Below are 21074 nucleotides of genomic sequence, written 5' to 3'. Positions count from 1 at the left end.
CAGTGCGTGCCTGCCATGCCCAGCATCTCTCAGCTCACTTATAGCCCTCCCAGGGGAAACTCAAGCCCAAGCAGCTGGGAGCTGAGGTGCCCCAAGCAGAGATTCGGGCACGTTCTGCTGCGATGGAGGCGGCTTCGTACAGCCTTGACATACCCCTCTGTTTGCACCTCAGGAGTGTTTTCCCTATAAATAAAGCCTACCACATAAAGGATAAAAAGAGCGATGGAGATGGGGCTGCTGGCATCCCCCTCCACACTCTTCACTGCACTCTCTGTGTCACACAGCATGGTGGGACCAGAGCAGTCAGCTCTCCATCCTGCCGCCGCAGCAGGATTTACAGAGCCAATTAGCTCTTCTCCAACTATATACGCTTCCAAAAGGTCAAACAAACCCCACAGCCCGTGAATAAATCTCCACACAGAGGCTGTGAGCAGTGACGGTTCTCCCAAAGCTGTGATTTTCCAGACTGCTGGCCAAGCCCAGGGAGTGCAATGTCTGTAAGGGTTGGGGACACGCTCATGGGGTGCCATAGGGTGTCGGGGTGGGAAGCACCGACCCCATGGGAGTTTCTCCCCCAGCATGTACAGAACTGCAGTGACCCACGGGGGGGGATGGTGGTCCCCTCCATGTGCCACCACTGGGTGCTGCGTGGCTGTGGTTCCAGCAGAGGTTTCAGCAAAAAGCATCTCGGCTGCTTCCAGGGGAGGGGTCCATGGGAAGGGGGAAGGAATGAAGCAGGAAGATAGTAAATGACCTTAATTAGCCTGAGATTGGCCAGCGTGACGAGCTGAGGGTCAGGTCCAAGGGCTCAGTGCTGTCCCCTCAATGTCACCCCAGGGACACTGACTCAGGCATTGAGTCACAGCCACGGTTTCCTTCCCACCACAGGGCCTCTGGGGATCCTCTCTTCCTGCACCACCCTGGGGCTGGCTGTCCCCGTGTCTTCAGTGCCAGTGACCAGCAGGAATGGGTGAATCAGAAGCGTGAGAAACCTATGGTGTGTGCTGAGCACCGGCACAGCTCAGTGCATCCATGGCACAGACAGACCAGAGGTGCCCAAAGCCCTTCTCTATCACCCAGGGGCATCTCCCCTCCTCATTACCCCGTGGTGTCAGGGCACAGTGAGTCCTCCATCCATCATCTTGGCCAATTTAGACTGGGAAAGCAACGTTCAACTGGATCCAAATCACAGCTGGGTGCGGGCGGTGGCATCTCCAAGTGCACATCCTTCTCACAGGACACGCAGGGATGCTCCATGCCAAGCATCTGCCCCCATGGCTGGGGGAAGGGATGGGGGGAGGATGGGATGGGGAGGGGGGGGGGAGCAGTGGTTTATTTATGACTGCTGTGATTTATTTATTTTTTTTCTGTGTAAGTTCAGCTAAAACAGGCGCGGGAAGCAGATGGTGGAGGGGAATATGATGCTCGCCTGGTGTTAAATCATTGAATATGTGAAACTGAACCCCCTCCTCCATCCATGTCCCCACCCAGAGGCTTCAGGTGCACACTCTGGGGGGGTCCCACCCTAGTGGAGTGTCCCCCCACCCCAGTGTGGGCAGGTAGCCCACCTGGGCCGTAGGGTGGGCCTGAGCCCCCTGTGTGTGGGATGCAGCCAAAGTGCCAGGGAGGGGGAGAGGCACTTTGTGCATGGGGAAACTGAGGCGGGGGCTGTGGGTAGGGTCCTGGGGATGGTGGGGGGTGGGAGGGGGGAGAGGATGAGGCGGGGAGACAGGGACAAAGCAAGGCTGAGCCTTTTTGAGGAGTGGGGGATGGGGGGGTGTGGATTGATACGGGAGGAAACTGAGGCAGAGGGGGGGGCACGGCCCCAACATCCCCCGAAGCGAGGCACGGCGGGGATGGGGCGATGCCGTTCTGTCAGGAGGGGGCCGAGGCGGGCAGGGGCAGAGCCGGGGGCGGGGGGCAGGGCGCGGAGGGGGGCGGGGGGCAGGAGCGGCAGCTCCGCTGTATCTCCAGCGCCGTGCGCTGCCGGAGCGGCCCCGCTGCAACCGCAGCCGCCGGGCGGGCGGGCTGCGGGCCCGGACCCGGCTCTGGCCGCGGTTCCCCCCCCTCTTATTCTCTCGCAGCCCCGCCCCACCACGGGCTCCGGTGGCCCCGGCGCCTCCCGCCGCGGCGGCGCGCACGGTGCGGAGCGGAGCGGGGCCGGGCCGAGCGGAGCCGCGCTGCCGCCGGGCGCAGGTGTGCGGTGCCCCCCCCCCCCCGGCCCCCCGGAGCTGAAGGTAAGAGAGCGGCCGGTGCCCCCCCCCACCTCCTACCCCATTGATGCGGTTGTGTCGTGTCCCCCCCCCCCCCTCCCCAATCCGAATCGGTGCGAAGTTTCCCCCTCCCGCCGGGGGCTGCCGGTGTGGGGAGGGGGAGCTGCACCCTGCTATCGGGACAATGGGAAGAAGGGGGGCGAAAAAAGGGAAAATGTGTCTTTTTCAAACCCCAACCCCCCCCCCCCCCGCACCCCCAGCATGGCCCTCCCCCCTCCCTGCTGCTGCTGCTGCATTGGGAAGCGGCGCTTTTGTTAGCGGCTCTCCGGGCGGAGCGGGAGGAACCTTGAAGGGTCACGGCTGGAGGCCCCCCCCGCACCCCGGCCCTCCCCCAGATCTGCTCCCCACCCCCCCCACCCCACCCTCCTCTATCCCTCTCCTCACTGCCGTGTCCCCACGCCCCCCCCCTCATCCCCACCCTACGATCTCCCCCCTCCCCTCCCCCCGCGTTCTTCGGGTATCCTCCGCACCTCCACCCCACACCTCTATTCCCCCCCCCCCAGCACCATGGAGACTCTCCTATCACCGTCATCCTTCACCCCGCTGCCCCCCCCCAGCACCTTGCTGTACCCCTCAGCATTATGAACCTCCCCCACCAGCATCCCCATCCTGTACCCCCATCCCCTGATCCTATGGTCCCATAACCACCTCCCCCTGCCCAGCACCCCTATGTCCCTCCCACACCCTGGACCCCCCCTTCCCCCCCAGCACTGTATCTTGAACACAGCATCACCCATCCAGCATCCCCCATCCCATCTCATCACCGCGACCCTACATCATGACCCCCCCACACACACCCCCAGCCCTGGAATGCAATGTGCTGAGCCCTTGAAGGGCCGGGGTGAAGAGAGAAGGGGGGTACTCCCAAACTGGGGGGGGGTGGAGAAGAAGCAGAATGGGATGGGGAGGGCTCCTTGTTTCACAGGGCTCCGCTACCCTATAAGAAACAGCCGGGATGTGGAGTATTGGGGCAGGAATGGGGAGGGAGGGGGTTGGTGTAGGCCCCCACCCCATTTGCCCTTAGCTGAAGGGATTGTGGTGGGGGGCTGCAATGGGGCAGGACAGCAAAGAGAAGCGATGAGGGCTCAGAATGGGGAGGAGTAGGAAGTGCTTTGCCCCCCAAACAGCCCACGGGCCCAGAGCCCCCCCCCGGAGAGCTGGGGGTGCCCAGCACTGTCTCCCTGGAACTGTAACTTTTCTTCCTTGTTGCCACTGTGGGTACAGTTGTGGGGGGAATGACACCCCATAGGGTCACCCCATATGTGCTGAGGGTGCTGGCAGGCTCCCCAGTTTGGAACACAGCTGAGCATCTCCATGCGGGGGCTGGGGGAGGGGGGGGCTGTCATCTCCTTAGGGACTCTGCACTATAGCGATGGATTTTGGTGATGTAACCCCAAAATAATGTGGGTTGTGCTGAGCTTGGCCCAAATCCTGCCCTGTCACCCTCACTGCTGTCACCATGGGCATCCTGCCCGCAGCATGCCCACCCCCCCAGCACTCCCCCTTCCCAGGCCTGGCCTCCTTTCTTCCTGCATCATCCATGTCAATTACTGTGGGGGGTCCTGAGCATCCTCCTGCCCCAAATCAAGTAGGGAATGGAGGAGGGGTGGTGGCAGCTGGCCCTGTTTGGTCCGTGGGGGGGGACAGTGCTCTCAGGGGAGCAGGATCAGGCTGTGCTGTTGGCTCGGGGTGACCTTGGATGAACGGTGCCATCCTCTCTGCCTCAATTTCCCCTCCACCCAGAGCAGAACCTGGATGGGGGGTGGGGGACAGGTAGACAACCCCCATCCCCCCACCTTCTTACAGCTGTAGCTCAAGGAGACGAGGACAAAGCAGGCACCCCTGCCCTCCCCTCTCCCCAGTACCCCACAGTCCTCTGCTTGGCTCTGGTGCAGGACGTGGCCCCCAGTGCTGCCATCCCTATCGCATCCAGTGCGGAGTGGGGGGGAAAGGGGGGCAGAGCAAGGTGTGGAGCCCCATGCAGAGGGGTGCAGGCGGCTGTGGGGTGACGTGGGAACTGGGTCACTGCTGTCACTGGGGCACGTGGCTGCTGCGTTCAGAGGTGGTGTGTATGGGGGGGGGGGGAGTGTGTGCACACCATCTTCACAGGGGGGGCATTCTTGAGGCCATAGAGCTGGGGGGGCTCCTGGGGTTGTGCTTCCCTGTGTGCTATGGGTGCTGAGCCTGCCGGGTGCAGGGGTTGGCAGAAGATGTTTTTGCTCAGTGCCGCCGTTCCCATAAACAAAGGGAAATTACCAAATTACCCCCTGACAGCGCCGGGAGCAGCTCAGCTCGTGCCTGATGAATGCCAACGGGCCGTGCTGCGGTGCCCCATGGCCTTGGTGGGATGGGGAGAGATGTGTGGGAGCGTGGGCACGGGGCTGGGGTGGGTGCATGGATGATGGGGGTGCACGCATCCCCAGTGCAGAGCTATGTGGGGCTGCAGGGATGTGCACTGCCCCCCATCCCGTGGGGGCTCGGCAGCTCAGCACCATACGACCTCAAGTCATAGGGTGGGAGGTGACATGCCAGCCTGGGTGTCACCATCCCTGGACTGTGCTCTGCGTGAGCTGCACGCCATGGTTTTGCTGGCGGTGTGTCCTGCGAGCATCGCTCCGTGCTGCACTGCTGCCTGGGGGGTTCTGATGTTCCCCCTCCCCACTGTGCCCCGTCCCCATGGTGAGTGCTGTGCCGTGCTGTGAAGGTGCTGGAGCTCAGTGCAGAGCCGTGCTGCAGTGCTGGCCACGCTTGCAGCCTCAGGTTTTTAATTAAAGCTGCCAGCTTGGACGCGGTTTTCCAGCATCGTGGCTGGGCTGTGGGCACAGCCGTGCAGTAGGGCTCTGTTGTTGTGTTTTGGGGGTTGTTTTGGGGATGCGGGCTGTGATGCTGTGTGGTGCTCTGCCTCTCCTCCTGCTTAATCTGTGCTGGGGTATGTGGGTGGTTTATTTGTTGTTCCCATCATCCCAAGGTGCTGGGTGGCTCTGGGTACCATCCCAGGCACCCCTGTAGCTCCGGGCCTCGACAGCGGCCCCCAAAAGCACCAAGCAGGGGTTTGGTTCCCTTTATTGCAATGGGATGGAGAGGGAGAAGGATTGTCTGAAGTGGAAGAGACTCCCAGTGGGGCTGGATTGTGCTAATGGGATTTTACTCCCTATTTAATTACAATTTTGTCAAATTGGGGAAAAAAAAAAAAAAAGAGATGCTTCTCATCTCTGCGTGCAGTTCCCAGGAGCGGCAGCCCTTAATTACGCAGCAGGTGGCAGCCGCCACCAGCCCCCAAAGGGGGTCCCAGCCCCATAGTGGGATTCAGGGTCTACCTGTCCCCACTCTGTCCCAGTTCCTCCCAGTATGGCACGAAGGCCCTGGGCTGACACCGAGGCTGACAGCGGCCGTGGATGCAGCGCGCTGATGCGCCGTGGCTAATCCTTGGCTCTTCCCTGTGTAATCCTGCCCAAGGGGATAATCCCATCAAACCCAGCGGAGGAGCTCAGGGCTGGGTGCGCCCGTATCGCCCGTAACACCGCGTTTGGTGCCGAATGGATCCTGGGGTGATGGTGGTCCCTGGGGGAGCAGCTGAGACCGGTGGGTATGGCAGCACTGGGGCAGTGCAGAGCAGGGAGTGACCGTTGAGCTTGGATGGGGAAACTGAGGCACAGAGCAGCAGCACTGAGTGATATGGCGATGGTGCCACCCAACTCCGGTGCCAAATGCAGCAGTGAGGGAAGGGGGGGCACTGGGTGCTGTTCCCACAGTGAGCACCACCTCCCCGGTGAGGTCAGATCCAGCTCAGGTTCGGGTGGTGGGACAGAGCTGTGCCGCATTTGTCACCTCCCACCAGGGCTCCGAAGGTGATGGGGAAAGCTAGGATGGGAATTGTCCCCATGCAGTGTGGGCCAGTCCTGTCCGTGCAGCAGGTAGAGAGTGCTGCGCTGCAAATAACCCGGCAGCTGCCCGGCACCTGCTGTGCCATACCCTTCATTTCACCTTTCGGAGTTATCTCAGTGGTGTGAGGTCAGTGCTGTGAATAGCCCCGTGGCTGCTGGTGGTTGAGGGCCGTCCCAAAGAACTGAGCCAGGATCCCGAGGTGCTTGGGGTTGGGGGTGGGGGGTGGGAGGGGATGCATCGGATCCACTGCAGCCCTCCTTCCTTGGAACGATGCTCATTTCAGAGGCGTTGGTCAGAGCATGCACACACACACACAGGAGCATTGCATGGCCCCCTGTAACTTGCACACACACACAAGCATACACGCGTGCATGTACCTGCACATGCACGTGCATGCAGCCACATACATGCACACGCATGTACACACGCATGCACACATGCCCACACATGCATGCACGCACCCTGCTCATGCACGTAAGACGCACCTCCACCTGCATGCAGCTGCACACACGTGCATATGTTTGCACACACACACTCTTGCCCGTGCATGCATGCACATACCTGTGTGCACGCGCACCCACACGCCCACATACACCTACACATACATGTGCATCCCCCTGCTTGCCCAACACCCAGCACACCACCCACACCCGTGCACACGCAGCAGCCCTGTGTGCAAACACACCCCCCCCGCTGCTGTGCACACGGCTCCTCCTGCCCATCACAAGCACACGCACACTGACACCTGCATGCAAGCAGCAGCCTGACATGCACACAGCAGTGCTCACACCCCAACACCTGCACACGCACACACACACGCGTGTGACAGCAGTGCATCACCAACACCTGCACAGACCCCACACCACCTCCCCAGCCCTTTGAAAGCCCCTCAAAGCTCCCTCTGCTTTTGAACAGTTCCTCCCCCGGAAGCACGAATCAATACTCTTCCCCCCCCCCCCTCCCCTTCTCAGCTCACTCCTGGGCCCTTAGCAACACATCTGCCTCCAAGTGCACATCTGCTCTGCACCGGGAAGGGGACAGGGACCCCATATCTCAAGGTGGGGACTGGGAGGCTCTGTCCCCTCCCAGCTAGGAGCATTGCAGCAGGGTTCATGCAGCCCCCCCTGCCCACCCGCTGGGTGATGGCATCGATAGAGCTGTCCTCAAATTTGGCTTTAGAGTGGGGAGCTCTTCTCCTTCCCCCATCCCCACCCACGGTGGCAGCAGAACAAGGAGCTATTTCGGGGTGGTGAGGAAGCACCTGACCTTCCGGCGAGCGTGCAGGCGGGGGCACAGAGTGCAAACAATGGTCCTTTGTTCCCCACCAGCAGCATCCTGCAGCCCCCAGCCTGACCACGGTGCATCCCACATCATGGGGATGGGGTTGTCCTGGGGTGTGTAAGGGGGGCTCGGTCACATGGTGTGGGTCAGGGCTACCCATGGTGGCTCCCAGCTCTCTCCCCTCCTTGGCTGCCGTCCGGAGGTTCATTCAGCTGGTGGAGATGGTGATGAGAAATGCAGAGTGGGATGGAGCCGGGTCATAGCAGCAAGCCTGCAGCCTGCCAGGAGGAGGAGGAAGAGGAGGAGGTGGTGGCCATGTGAAGGCTGCGCTTGCACAGCACTGCCCACACCTTGGTTGCAGCAGGTGCATGCAACCCTCCTGAGGAGCTGAGCTGAACTGTACTGTGCTGAGATGTGCTGTGCCATTCTGTGCCGTGCCATTCTGAGCTGTGCTCAGGTGTGCTGTGCCATTCTAAGCCATGTTGTGCCATTCTGAGCTGTGCTGTGCCATCCTGCGCTGTGCCATTCTGAGCTGTGCTGAGCTGTGCTGTGCCATTCTGAGCTGTGCTGTGCCATTCTATGCCATGCTGTGCTATGCTGTGCCATACTGTGCCAAGCTGAGCTGTGCCATGTGGAGCCATGAGCCATGCCATTCTGTGCTGAACCATGCCCTACTGAGCTGTGCTGTGCCATGCGGAGCCACGCTGGCCTGAATCGTGCCATTCTGAGCTGAACCACATCATTCTGAGCTCAACCGTGCCATTCTGAGCCATTCAGAGCTGTGCTGTGCCATTTGGAGCTGTGCAAAGCTGTGTCAGGCCATTCTGAGCCATGCTGAGCTGTGCCATGCCATTCTGAGCCATGGTAAGCCATGCCATGCCATTCTGAGCCATGCTGAGCTGTGCCATGCCATTCTGAGCCATGGTAAGCCATGCCATGCCATTCTGAGCCATGCTGAGCTGTGCCATGCCATTCTGAGCCATGGTAAGCCATGCCATGCCATTCTGAGCCATGCAGTGCCATTCCATGCCACGCCTCAGGACAGGGAGGTGAGGAGGGGGGTAATGAAATGAAGACCCACGTGTGGCCCTGGAGGCCACCAGCACCACAAGGGGACTGTGTGTGTGGGTACTGTGGTCCCTTTGCCCTCTCTCCCCATGCTGACCCCGGCACACAGCGGATATTTCATCTTATTTGACTACAAATCAGTTTGTTGAAGCCTAGAAATTTCAAATCAAGGCGCTGGTGCCTGAGCTTGGAGCAATTAAAGGTAACATTTTCCCAAGCAGAGCAAGGCAGCCAAGCGCGTCCCGGCACGGCGGAGATGCGGGGGAGACTAAAGAGGAAATAAAAACAACAACAACAACAAATAAACTTTTATTAAGGCGTAAAAAAAAAGGAGACGGCGGATGGACTGAGCTGCTCTCCTCCCCACCACCTCCTCCTATCCTGCTGGGACCTGCAGGTTTGTGTTGTAGGGCTGCTTTCCCAGGGCTGGGGCAGCTTTGTTTTTGTAGGGTTGCTCCTAAATATTGCATTTCCATCCCCCAAAGCAGTGTCATGGGGTGGCCTCGTAATGACTGGGCTGTGTTTTGTTGTGGTAGGGTTGGCACCTGGAGCAGTTTGTGGGAACAGAGGTGTTATTGTAGGGATGCTGCTTGGAGCTGGGATTAAGCATGGGTTTGGTTTTGTAGGGTGCCCACTTGGAGCTGGGGTTAAACATGTATTTTTGTAGGCTTATTTGTAGGGTGCCCATTCAGCTCTGAGGCTCTGCGTGCTGGTTGCCATGGGGTCCCATTGCCAAAGGCAGATCTCATCCCCAGGTTGTCACCATGGCCACTGTACTTCTTCTGTGGTCACAGGGCCACTGTGCTGGGGGCAGTGGGAAGCAGTAGGGGATACAAGCAGGGAGCTATAGGGGGGCACAAATAGGAGTTGTGTGACTTTAGGGTCAGGGGGATCAAGGAGGGGTGAGGACCTTTGGGGACAAGTGGGACAGATGAAGGGACAGGAGGAAGCAGAGGGGTCGTGCCCCTTTGGGAATAAAGGAGACAGAAGGGGATACGTGGGACATGTGTGCCTTTAGGTGCAAGGGGGGGCACGTGCCTTGGGGGGAGCTTAATGCCTGCACAGGGGACACATGTATGGGACAAGGGATGAGGGACACTGCGCTGCTGTGGGGTGGGGACACTGGGGAGGGGGTTCAGCCCCAGCACCCCATGGTGCCATCCACCCCATCCCTTCCATGGGGTTTATTTTTGGCTCGAAGCGAGACGCCTCCTAAATAGGACATTATCCTTAATATGCAGATGGGACATATTTAATATGCAAATTGAGACAGCTCTGGCCGGCTACCAGTGCTGGGTGTTGGTGGCACCTCGCCTGCACCCAAGGGTGGGTGACAGCATGGGGGGGGGGAGGGAGTGATGTCCATCCTTCTGGGGGTGATGGGGTCTCAATGACCACAAGGTCTCAGAGTGGGGCAGGCAGCGGGCAGGGGGTGCTGGGGGGGAGGGAGGGGGCTATAAGCAGCAGCTGTAAGCAGAGCTGGTAACCGGAGAGCGATCCCGGGGGGGGTGAAGAGGAGGGGGGGGACAGCTGAACCGACAGGGACGTGGCCGAGGAAGCACTGAAAGGTAAATGGCTGTGGTGGTGTCACCCCCCGCCCCCCCTCCTTGATGTCCCGCTGATGGTGTGGGGGGAGATATCCTCTTGGCACCCACTTGGAGGCTCTGAACGCCTGGGGGGTGTTGTTTGCTGATGGGGGGGGGGGGAGGGGGGAGGCTGGGGGGGTGGTTTGTGGTGCCAGGTGGCCGTGGTGACATTTGCTCCATCCGCGCCGCAGGGACAGCTGCTTCCTGCCTCTGCCACCCGAACCCACCGGCCAGCAAGCAAAGCATTGGCAGGACGGAAACCTGTGGGGGTGAACCCCCCCCTTTTCCTTCCTCCCCCCCCATTTGGGGCCGGTGGCCCTCATGGCTGCATGGCAGCAGCAGCTGGGCTGCCCTGTAGGCACTCCAGGCACTGCACCCCAACCCCATTTTGACCCTAAAATGCAATCTGATGGGCACTGCATCGCTCAGTGCGGGGGGGGGGGGGGGAGGGTGAGACCCTGTGCCCCCCACCCTCTCCGTGCCAGGTTTGCACGTTGTCAGCGTTTCCTTATGCTACCGCTTGGAAGGGGTCTCATTAACATATCTAATTGCCGTCTCTCTATAGTGATTTGTGCTGATTGCTTATTGGCATTAGTTACTTTGTAAAGAAAATTACCCTAAACATCAAATAAAACCCAGCATTAGCCATATGGAAAGGGACGCCTTGGAGATATTGGGATGACACCCCCAACCTCCCCCCCCCCCCTCCCCCAATATGCTTTGGGGTAATGTACCCAGCGCAGTGCCACCACCATGGGGAGCCCCGTATCCCAATTCTGGGATCTCCCCCCCCCAGTGTAACCCATTGTGGTGGTGACACCCCTGGGGAGGGGACGCTCTGGGTTGGTCCCTCTGGGGGGGGGACACACAACAACCCAGAGTCAAAGCGGTTCCAGTTGGTGACAGCTGCGGCGGTGCCGGCTCCGGTTACGGTGACATCAGCTCTACCTTCCCACCTGGCGTGGGGGGCTCGGGCCCCGTCCCATGGGGGTCCCATGGGGATGGGGTGGGAGGAGGGGTAGGGGGGAAGGACAGAGTGACAGCTGAGCGGCTCTCGGGCTCCAGACATGCACCCAATGCTGCCGGAGCTTCCAGGGGGACCCTTTCGCAGCGGTGGGGACAGCGGTGGAAGCGGAGCTGAGGTGGGCAGAGCGGGGGTCGTGGGGTGTCCTGGTGCTGTGGTGAGGGGTTCACATCCCTGGGAGGGAAGCACTCACCCCTCCACACACACGCATCCCAAACCAAGGGGTTGAAAGGATGGAGTCAGCGTTGTCCCTAAAAGGATGGCTGCGGGGGCATGCAGTTGCCTCCCGGGTGGGGGCAAAGCTACAGAGCTAGCCCTCCCCTTCCTCCCCCACCCCCCATGCCTGGGGTGATGCTGGAGGGGGTGGAGAAGGATGGGGTGAGCATCAGCCCCCCTGAGGCTGTGGATGTGGATGGGTGGTGCCTGGCACTGAGCTTGCTATCAAATGGGGAAACTGAGGCACAGCACAGGGACAACTCGCCCACGGTTATTCAGTGCCTCCAGGTCACAGCCATCCCCAGTCCCCATCTCCCAACTCCATCCCAAAGCTTCTACCAGGGACCCCAACCCCAGCCCGATGTAGGGGGCACCCCCTCTCACTGCCTCAGTTTCCCCGCAGCTCCCTACGGCCGTCCCCGCTCCTCTCCCCCTTCTCCTCCTCCTCCATCAATGGGGCCCTGTTCTCCACTGTGCCCCCCGCTCGCCGCCAGCCCCCTCCTCCCCGGCCCCTCTCAGCCATTGCCTTTTCTTCACCCTCACAATCGGAGGCATTTATGCAGCCGGAGGCTCGGGTTACCCCGACTGTGCTGGGCACCCGCTCACTGTCACCGCTGAGCGCCGGGGGATGGTGACACCGGAGCCCCCCAGCTGGGTTACAGTCACTGGGATCAATGGCATGGAGCTTCTGAGGGTCCCTGAACCCCAAATCCCACTGGGAGAGTGGCTGCGTGGCAACTGGAGGCGATGGGCAGTGCTGGAGCGGTGGGGGGAGATTCTCAGGTGGCTGATAGGGGTTGAACCGTATCCGTTGGTGATCTCCCCTGCTAAATCCTCTGGTCACAAAACTCCATGGGGATGCCATAATTTGGAGATTTGTGCCCCATTGTGAGCTTTTTTTGGGGGGAAGGGGGGAAGAGGGGGATTGGGAATTGCTTTGGGAACACCCTCCCCCAGTGACCAAAAGTCTCTGGGGGGCACAAAGGCATTGGGGAGGTTGCAGGCTGAGGCTGCATGAGAGGTCCCAGTGGCTCCTAAAGCTGCAGGTAAATGGAGAACTGTCCTGGGGGGGGTCACGGAGTGGGCCCACCATTCTGCACAGGTGGTGAAAGCCTCCAACAGCTGTCTGGGGGGAGATGGATTTAATGATTGCAATTTAATTCTTAAAAAAAATAAAAATAAAAATTGCCCAGGAACCCAAACACTCAAAAATTAAATATAGATAATTTCCAGGCTGACTCCCATGGAATGGGGTCCTGTCCTGATGGTGATGGGGTGAGGGCACAACGCAGCCCCAGCAGCTGCCGTGGGAGAGCTGTGGCTCAGAGACCCCACAATGTCACCATCAGCCGGCCCTGAGAGCTGTGACATCGTGGTCAGGTCCTCTGTGGTCAGCTCCTGCCCAGGGCTGTGGCATAGCAGCATTGGGTCGGGTGTCCCCAGAGCTAGGCAGGATGGAGACAGTGCCAGCTCTCACCCAGGACATGACACTGCACAGTGTCATGGGTTGCAGGACTGGGTCTTATCCGGTGGCTCTGTCACCATGGAGGGGATTGGGATGGGGACTGGGTCAGGTCTCAGCACTGGAACGGCTGTGGTGCCCGTGTCCCTTGTCCCCCCACAATGTCACCCCCCCTCACTCCCTGCAGAAGAGGGTGACGGTTCGATGGCACCCGCATCCCCACTCGCTGCCCTCGCCAGATTGAGAATCAATTAAATCGCCTCCTGTTAATTACCCAGCCCTGCCCCACGCCGTGTCACCCACAGGCACACAGCGGGGATGGCAACAGTGCCTGGAACAGTGGGGGTTGGTGACAATGGTGACAGCAGGGCTGTGCTGCTGGGGGGGGGTAAGTGAGGCTGATTCCCACACCACCACTTTCCCATTGATTATCCAAGATGGTATGATTGCATTTTGGACAGGGAGAAGGCAAGTGGCAGCTGCAGGGCTGCAATGGGGGATCTTCCCTTCTGTGGGATGGCTGTGCTCCTCTGTCTGCATGTCCCCCCACGTCCTCATCCCCACGTCCCCATCTCCATGCCCCTGCAGCCGTCCTGCAGCCAGGAGCCCAAGTTGCACCCAGTTTGTACCCAGTAGCTCCAATGCAGAGCAGTGCAGGCGCTGGGAACGGCTCAAGAAGGACGTGGGGGCTGCTTTTCCCAGCATATTTGGAATTCTTTAGCTGGGGAAGGACTCACTTCCCCCATCTCCCAGACACATCCCTGGTCTCACACCGCTGGCTGCTGGCTCTGGCCCAGCCCCAGCATCTCAGACCATCACCCTTCGCTTCAGGGGTCCTCCCAGGACCCCCAGCCTCAACGAGGCACCCCATGAGCACTGGCAATGGCTTTGGGGTGCAGCTAGGAGCATAGAGGGGAGGAAGATGCTGCCCCGTCTCAGCTCTTCCCTATCCGCAGGTGCTGTGGGTGCCTGCCTGCACCAGGGGAGACAATGTGGCCCCCCCTCGTCCTGCTGCTCCTGCTCACAGCGGAGAGGACGGCTCACAGCACCTTCCCCGAGGAGCCCAGCCCCATCGCCGTGGCAAACGAGGACTGTGAGTGCCTGGGGAAGGGGCCAGGGGAGCACAGATTAGCACAGAGAGGGGACGGGGCTGGGGGGCTTGAGGTGCTCTGTGAGTTGGGTCCCGACTGGCCATGGGGCTGTGTGTGATGCTGTCTCCGTGTCCCCCTCCTGGTGTCCCCAGATGTGAAGCACTACGCTGTGTTCGTGGGCCATGGCAGCAGCCGGCCGGGCGGCCCCGAGGGTGGTGGCACTGAACGCCTCAACATCCAACGCATCCTCAAGGTCAACAGGACCCTCTTCGTTGGAGACAGGTGTGAAACATGTGGTCCCCAAGCTCTGTGCCCCACACATATCTATGGGCCCCATCGTTTGGGAGGAACCCTGCTTCCTGCCCCGGGGCCCTCCTAGCACCTAAAAGTCTTCCCCAGTCTTTGAGTTTGGACACCCCAATTCTATATCCTGGGGCGCGCCCCAGAGATGCTCATTGCCCACCCCACTCCATTCCCATAGGGCAGACAGGCTGAGCGCAGAGCACACAACCTCACAGTGCAGGGCACATCTCTGAGGTGTCCTCAGGCACCCATGAGGTGGTGACATCCATGTCCTCCCCGCAGGGACAACGTCTACCGTGTGAGCCTGGAGCCCACTGCTGGCAGTGAGATGCGCTATCACCGGGTAAGGGCAGACCCCCAGGCTCTTGTGGGGCACTGGGGGGGGGAGGGTCTGTCCTGGCCCCACATTGGATTTTCTGCCCCCACAGAAGCTGACTTGGAGGTCGAACCAACATGACATCAGCATCTGCCGGATGAAGGGGAAACACGAGGTATGGGGGGGGTCCATACCCTGTGAGCCCCCCTCACCCTCCTGCATCCCACGTCACGTGTCACCGTCCCCCAGTGTCACCCTGTGCCTCTCGGCTCCCTGCCAACGCTTGTGTCAACTGTGATTTATTGGACGCTGGTATAATTGGGTTTGTAATTAATTATTTCTGGCCCGTTGATCAGAGCAGACACATCTCATAATCTGCGAGAAATCCAATTTCCAGGTCCCGTCCGTGTCCCCTGGGGCTGCCCACCACCCCCCCAGCCCAGCCTCTTGTGGTGAGGGGGGCAGAGGAGACCACCCCCCCCTCTCCCTGGGGCTGTTTTGGGGCTGGTGCTGGGGAGTGGATGCAGAGGCTGACGACCCCTTCTTACTGGCACAGGCAGAGTGCCGAAACTTCATCAAGGTGATGCTGGTGCGGAACCAGAACCTGCTCTTCGTGTGTGGCACCAACGCCTTCAACCCCATTTGTGCCAACTACAGTGTGAGTCCCCTGCTGCTGGGATGGGGCTGGTGGGTGTCAATAGGGACAGGAGCTCTGCAGAGGAGAGCATTGCCCTTTGGGGGTTTCCTGCTCCCCAGGAGAGTGGTGCCACCACCCAGACCCTGCGTTCTGGCATGGCACCCCCTGGCCATGCTGACAGCCCTGTGTTGCCCTCTGCAGATGGACACTCTGGAGCCTGTTGGGGACAATATCAGCGGCATGGCACGGTGTCCCTACGACCCCAAGCACGCCAACGTGGCACTGTTCACAGGTCAGTGCTGACACAGTGGGGACCACCGGTTGGGCACTGCTCCTCCCGGTGCTCTCTGTGTGCTGTCTCCATCCACATCCCCATACTTGTGTCTCCCGTGCAGGGGGGATGCTCTTCACAGCCACGGTGACAGATTTCCTGGCCATCGATGCTGTCATCTATCGCAGCCTGGGTGACAGCCCGACCCTGCGCACGGTTAAACACGACTCCAAGTGGTTCAAAGGTGCTTCTGGCGTGGTGTGTGTGGCACCGCTCCCTGTCCCCTTCTGCTCTGTCCTAGGGCTCAGCCCTGACCCCACTGCTGTCCCTGCAGAGCCCTACTTTGTGCACGCGGTGGAGTGGAGGAGCCACGTCTACTTCTTCTTCCGGGAGATCGCCATGGAGTTCAACTACCTGGAGAAGGTTGGAGAGGTCCCTGCTGTGACCCAAGCCTAGGGGGACACCTGGAGTGGGGGCTGTCCCTTTGTCCCTGCTGGGTGGTGACGGGCATCCCTTGCAGGTGGTGGTATCCCGAGTGGCTCGGGTGTGCAAGAACGACATGGGGGGGTCACAACGGGTGCTAGAGAAGCAGTGGACATCCTTCCTCAAGGCTCGGCTCAACTGCTCCGTGCCGGGTGATTCACACTTCTACTTCAACGTCATCCATGCTGTGACGGATATCCTGGAGCTCAACGGGCGCCCCGTGGTGCTCGCTGTCTTCTCTACGCCCACCAACAGGTTGGCCCCACAGAACCCGGCTGAGGAGTGCCCCATAGGGTTGGGAATGTGGGAGTGGGTCGTGGTGTTCACCCCACACTGCATCTCCCCAGCATCCCCGGCTCGGCTGTGTGTGCCTTTGACATGACTCAAGTGGCTGCTGTCTTCGAGGGGCGTTTCCGAGAGCAGAAATCACCGGAGTCCATCTGGACAGCTGTACCTGAGGACATGGTGCCAAAGCCCCGGTGAGAGAATGACCCATAGGGATCATCCTAACATCCCAGTAGGGATGGTGGCAGGAGACAGCCGGGTGGGTGGTGGCAGGAAGGGGGTTGGGGATGGAGGTGGGGCAGGGGAGTAGAGATGGAAGTGACCAAAGCTGGTGGTAGGGATCAGAATGCCAGAATTGGAGGAGTTGGGAGGGACCTTTGGATGTTCTCCAGTGGGAATGGAGATGTCAGGAAGTGGCATGGGGATAAAGATTGGAATGGTGACAGCAGAGCCAATATCAGCAGAGCTGGAGACAGGACTGGGACAGAAATGGGACGGGGCTCAGCCACGCCGTGGCAGTGCTGAGCTTTGCCATGCTGTGGTGTCAGACCCGGGTGCTGTGCCGCCCCGGGGATGCGCTACAACTCCTCCAGCACCTTCCCCGATGAGATCCTCACCTTTGTGAAGACGCATCCTCTGATGGATGAAGCTGTGCCGTCCCTGGGCAACGCTCCCTGGATTGTCCGCACGATGAGTCGGTGAGTGTGGGGGTAGGATGGAGCCTGGAGAGGCTGCAGAGGGGCCCCAAGAACAAAGCAGTGCAGGAGATTGGCTGCTTTTGGGATGCACGTGTGTATGTGCATGCACAACCCGCTCACAGCTGTGCCCATCCATGTGCGTGGCTTGCACTGCTGTGCCTCAGCACGTTGCTGCCTCCAGCGCTGCCCCTGCATGGGAGAGTGCCGTGAGACCTGATAAATGTCATAAACTTTGCAGCTGAGATTGTCTCATTCTAATTAAATCTGTCTTAATTGCTGTTTAATGGGGAATTAATCAAGCTGTGCTCTCGGACCACAGCCTCCAGCCAGCAGGACAGCATGCAGGGCTGCAGACGAGGCTGTGAGGATGGGGATAGGGACATAGGGATGGGGACAAGCGTATGGAGCAAGGGCTGGGGATCAGCTGGGGTTCTGCAATGGGTCAAGGGGACCAGGGCTGGATCCCAAGGTGGGTCAGGGCTGGGGACTACTAGCTGCAAACAGAAGGGAATTCAGGCAGGATCTGAAACGGGCTCTGGAATGAGTTTGGCTGCATCATGATTAGGATTCATGCCCAGTGTGCTTGGGTCTGGACTAGTTTCCATGTAGGATCTCTGCTTTCCCCTGCATTCTGTGCTCGTCCACGTCCTGGGGTTCAGCTCCCAGCCTGCCTCTGTTTCTCCTCCTGAGAACACTGCTGGCCCCAACACCCTGCTCTGCTCATCCTTTGCAGGTACCAGCTCCGCAAGATTGTGGTGGACAACGCGGCAGGACCATGGGGCAACCACACCGTGGTCTTCCTGGGCTCCAGCAAAGGCACCATCCTCAAGTTCCTCATCCATCCCAATGCCACCAGCAGCCCCGCACCTGCACCCCCCGGCAGCCAGAGCGTCTTCCTGGAGGAGTTTGAGACCTACCAGCCTGGGAGGTGGGCTGGGGTGGGGAGAGAGGGATGAGCGGGTGGGTGGTTGGGTGGGTGAGTAGGGGATGGGTGGGTGGCTGGTTGGTTGGATGGATGGACTGATGAATAGATGGATTGATGGATGAATGGATGGATGGATGGATTGATGGACTGGTAGATGGGAGAATGGATATGTGGTTGGATGGATGGAAGGGTAGGTAGATGAATGGATGGGTGGGTGGGTGGGTGGGTGGGGGGGTGGATGGATGGATAGCTAGATGGATGGGTGGATGGATGGAGGGATGGACAGACGGACGGGTGGATGGATGGATGGATGGATGGATGGATGGATGGATGGATGGATGGACGGAGGGATGGATGGATGGATGGATGGATGGACGGACGTACGGATGGATGGAAGGAAGGAAAAGATCAGAAAGATGCAAGATTAGATGAGTGGTGGGATCAGTGGGTTGGATGTGTGAATGAGACAGGGGCAACGGATGAGCCCCCTTCTCTGGACCAGCCTGCAGCAGGGCAGGTGGGGACAGGAGCTGGGGCCACACTGAGCTCTGCCCCATCCCCAGATGTGGCCGGGACACAGAGGATGAGCGGAGACTCCTGGGCCTGGAGCTGGACAAAGCAGCTGGGTCCCTGCTGCTGGCCTTCCCCCCCTGTGTGGCCAGGGTGCCCGTGGCTCGCTGCCAGCAGCACTCGGGCTGCATGAAGTGAGTGCTGAGAGGGCAGGGCCTGCGGGAGGGATTGTGAAAGGAGAGAGGGTTTACCATGAATTTGCTCTACACTGGAATTGAGCTATGAATGTTTTGGCATAGCCAGGAGCACCGATGGGGAAAACTGAGGCACGGTGCTGGGCCAGGGTCCCTTTTGAGGGCTGGGGGTTTCCTGACCTCTCTGCTCCCTGCCAGGAGCTGCCTTGGGAGCCGAGACCCGTACTGTGGTTGGACACCTGAGGGTTCCTGCGTATTCCTGGAGCCCAGCCCCAGGTAATGTTGGCTGGGCTGGGTGGATTCTTTGGGGGCGACATCAGAGTCCTGGGGTCTCCCCCAGACTTTTGAACTTTGAGCCACATCAGCTCCTCAGCACTGAGACCCAACAAACTCATCACCAGCTGCAGCAGGTTGGGAGGCTGTCGGAGGCTGGCTGACCCCCTCTTTTTTGCATTCCCCCACAGGACAGCTTTCGAGCAGGACATCTCTGGTGGCAGCACATCGCACCTGGGCGAGTGCGAGGGTGAGTGTGGGACAGGGATGGCACACGGGGAACGTGTGGCACATCCCAGCTGGCCCCTGAGCCCCCCTACCCTCACCCAGGGCTGGTGACAGAGAGCTTCGTGGACGAGCCGGACGGGCTGGTATCGGTGAACCTGCTGGTCATCTCCTCTGTGGCTGCCTTCGTCATCGGCGCCGTTATCTCCGGCTTCAGCGTGTGTTGGTTCATCGGCCACCGGGATCGCAAGGAGCTGGCGAGGCGCAAGGACAAGGAGACCATCCTGGCACACAGCGAGTCAGTGGTGAGCGTCAGCCGGTTGGGAGAGCGGCGAGCGCGTGGCGGGCAGCCCGGTGCGCTGCTGGCCCCGCTGATGCCCAATGGCTGGCCCAAGGAGCTGGGCAAGGCGAACCAACACGACCTGGACTCAGGCGTCCTGCCTACACCGGAGCAAACCCCGCTGCAGCAGAAACGTTGCCCCGGTGCCCTCCAGAACTGCACCTGGGAGCAGAACCACAACATCATCAACGCCGCGCTGCGGGACCCTGGTGCCAGCGGCACGCGGCTGCACGCCGGCGCCGGCCGCTCTGCCCGTGGCATGCCTCTCTCCTGCCACGCCATCCTGGTGGATCAGGAGCTGGAGGCTGAACTCAGCGACTCCTCGGGTGACGGGCACTGGGGACGGGATCACCACGAGGGTCCCCGCACCCGACAGCACCCCTCTGCCGGTGTCCGCCGTCCTCCCCGCAGCTCCTATGGCGACTTTGGGGGCACCCCGCGCCCCAGCCCTGACCGTCGGCGCGTGGTTTCGGCGCCTGGTGGGGAAGGGGGGGACTTCGTGGAGGGGCCGCCGTGGCACCCTGAGCAGCTGAACTTCAATGCCAACAACGGCACCCAACGCCCCGGTGCCCACCTCAAGAGGAACCACACATTTAACAGCGGCGAAGCGCCGGCAGGTGGCTATGGGCAGCACGGCACGGCACCACGGGCACCCGGTGCGGGGCCCCCCCGGGCACTCACGGACCTGCACCACCTCCTGCGCTATGGCATGGAGCGGACTCCCTCGGGCAAATAGAAGCTCACTGCCAGGCTTGGCACCCGCACACAGGCGCTGCCACCATGGACGTTTTCCTCCGCCGTGCCACGGCACGGTGCCCCAGCTCTGTGGGGATGGGGCTGAGATGCTGCATGGGGGATTGGCAGCCCCTGGATTCCCATGGGAAGGATTTGAGGTTTTTCCCTCCTGCCCCCGGAGCTGCACAGGTCCCTGCTGTCCCCGGCTGGCACGGGGCAGTGCCCCATGCTCCGGCTGCTTTGCACAGGCTCTGAGTGTCTGTCTGTCCAGTCCCTTCCCCAGGCTGGTCCCAGGTACTGCTGCGCCCTGGGCGGGACTCCCTGGGAGGCAGCAGGATGGACACACAGACATGGGCACAGCTGGCGCAGAGCAAAGCAGTGCCCTCTGCCCAGAGCCCCTCAGTCCCATCAGCTGTGCCTCGGCACCTTTAGGTGTGTGGGTGCTGCCAGCACCCTGGAAACACCCAGCCAGGACAGCACCCAGCAGAGGATGCCATCAGGGTGCATCATCTGCCAAGGACTGGGCAAAACCTCCACTACCCTGACCTGGTGCCAGCGGAGAGCTGTCATCTGTCCCCTAACACCTCCGCTCCCACTGAGATCCCAGCATTCCACTCCCCTCTCCTTGAAAGCACAGCTGGGCACTGGGATGTAGGGGACTGGGGGATCCCACCTGACTCACTCTCTGCTGGCAAAGGGTGTCCTTTCGGTGCCAGCCAGTTGCAGGTGGCACGAGGGGCAGTAGGGCTCTGCAGGACTGCAGGGCTGGGTGCAGGGATGCGGGCGCTGCAGGTGCTCTGCGCCCTGACTGCAGGGTGGAGGGCAATTGGTCCCATGCTGTAAATAGGGTGCCGGGGCACCGCGGGCACCCCATCGCCCCGGGGCCGTTCATGCATGCGACAGCGGTAACGTCTCTGTATAACCCCGGAGCCCCGCAATAAACTTCTGTTTACAAGAGGTGATTCCTCCCCACCACTGCCTCTGATGCTGTGC

The 21074-nt window shown here is 60.6% G+C and overlaps 1 protein-coding gene across 2 annotated transcripts; it reads left to right on the top strand.

Annotated features, from left to right (window-relative positions):
• Positions 1–2046: 2046 nt before the first annotated feature.
• On the top strand, positions 2047–21053 carry SEMA6B (semaphorin 6B). 2 transcript variants are annotated; one of them, XM_085211474.1, is made up of 17 exons: positions 2047–2237; positions 13752–13888; positions 14039–14168; positions 14472–14532; positions 14618–14680; positions 15062–15163; positions 15344–15434; positions 15538–15657; positions 15748–15836; positions 15934–16151; positions 16244–16375; positions 16730–16879; positions 17613–17807; positions 18368–18508; positions 18707–18784; positions 18973–19031; positions 19112–21053. In XM_085211474.1, exons 2-17 carry the CDS (start codon positions 13786–13788, stop codon positions 20080–20082), a joined length of 2703 nt encoding a protein of 900 aa, XP_085067600.1. In that variant the 5' UTR covers positions 2047–2237; positions 13752–13785; the 3' UTR covers positions 20083–21053. The 2 variants fall into 2 exon arrangements, with proteins under 2 accessions (XP_085067600.1, XP_085067598.1); XM_085211472.1 differs by lacking the exon at positions 2047–2237 and adding an exon at positions 11091–11235.
• Positions 21054–21074: the final 21 nt, after the last annotated feature.

The sequence above is a fragment of the Meleagris gallopavo genome, chromosome 30 (assembly GCF_905368555.1).
Source record: "Meleagris gallopavo chromosome 30, MGAL_WU_HG_1.1, whole genome shotgun sequence".
NCBI classification, from domain to species: domain Eukaryota; kingdom Metazoa; phylum Chordata; class Aves; order Galliformes; family Phasianidae; genus Meleagris; species Meleagris gallopavo.
The sequence above is the reverse complement of the archived record's forward strand: the minus strand, read 5'-3'. Positions and strand labels throughout refer to the sequence as shown.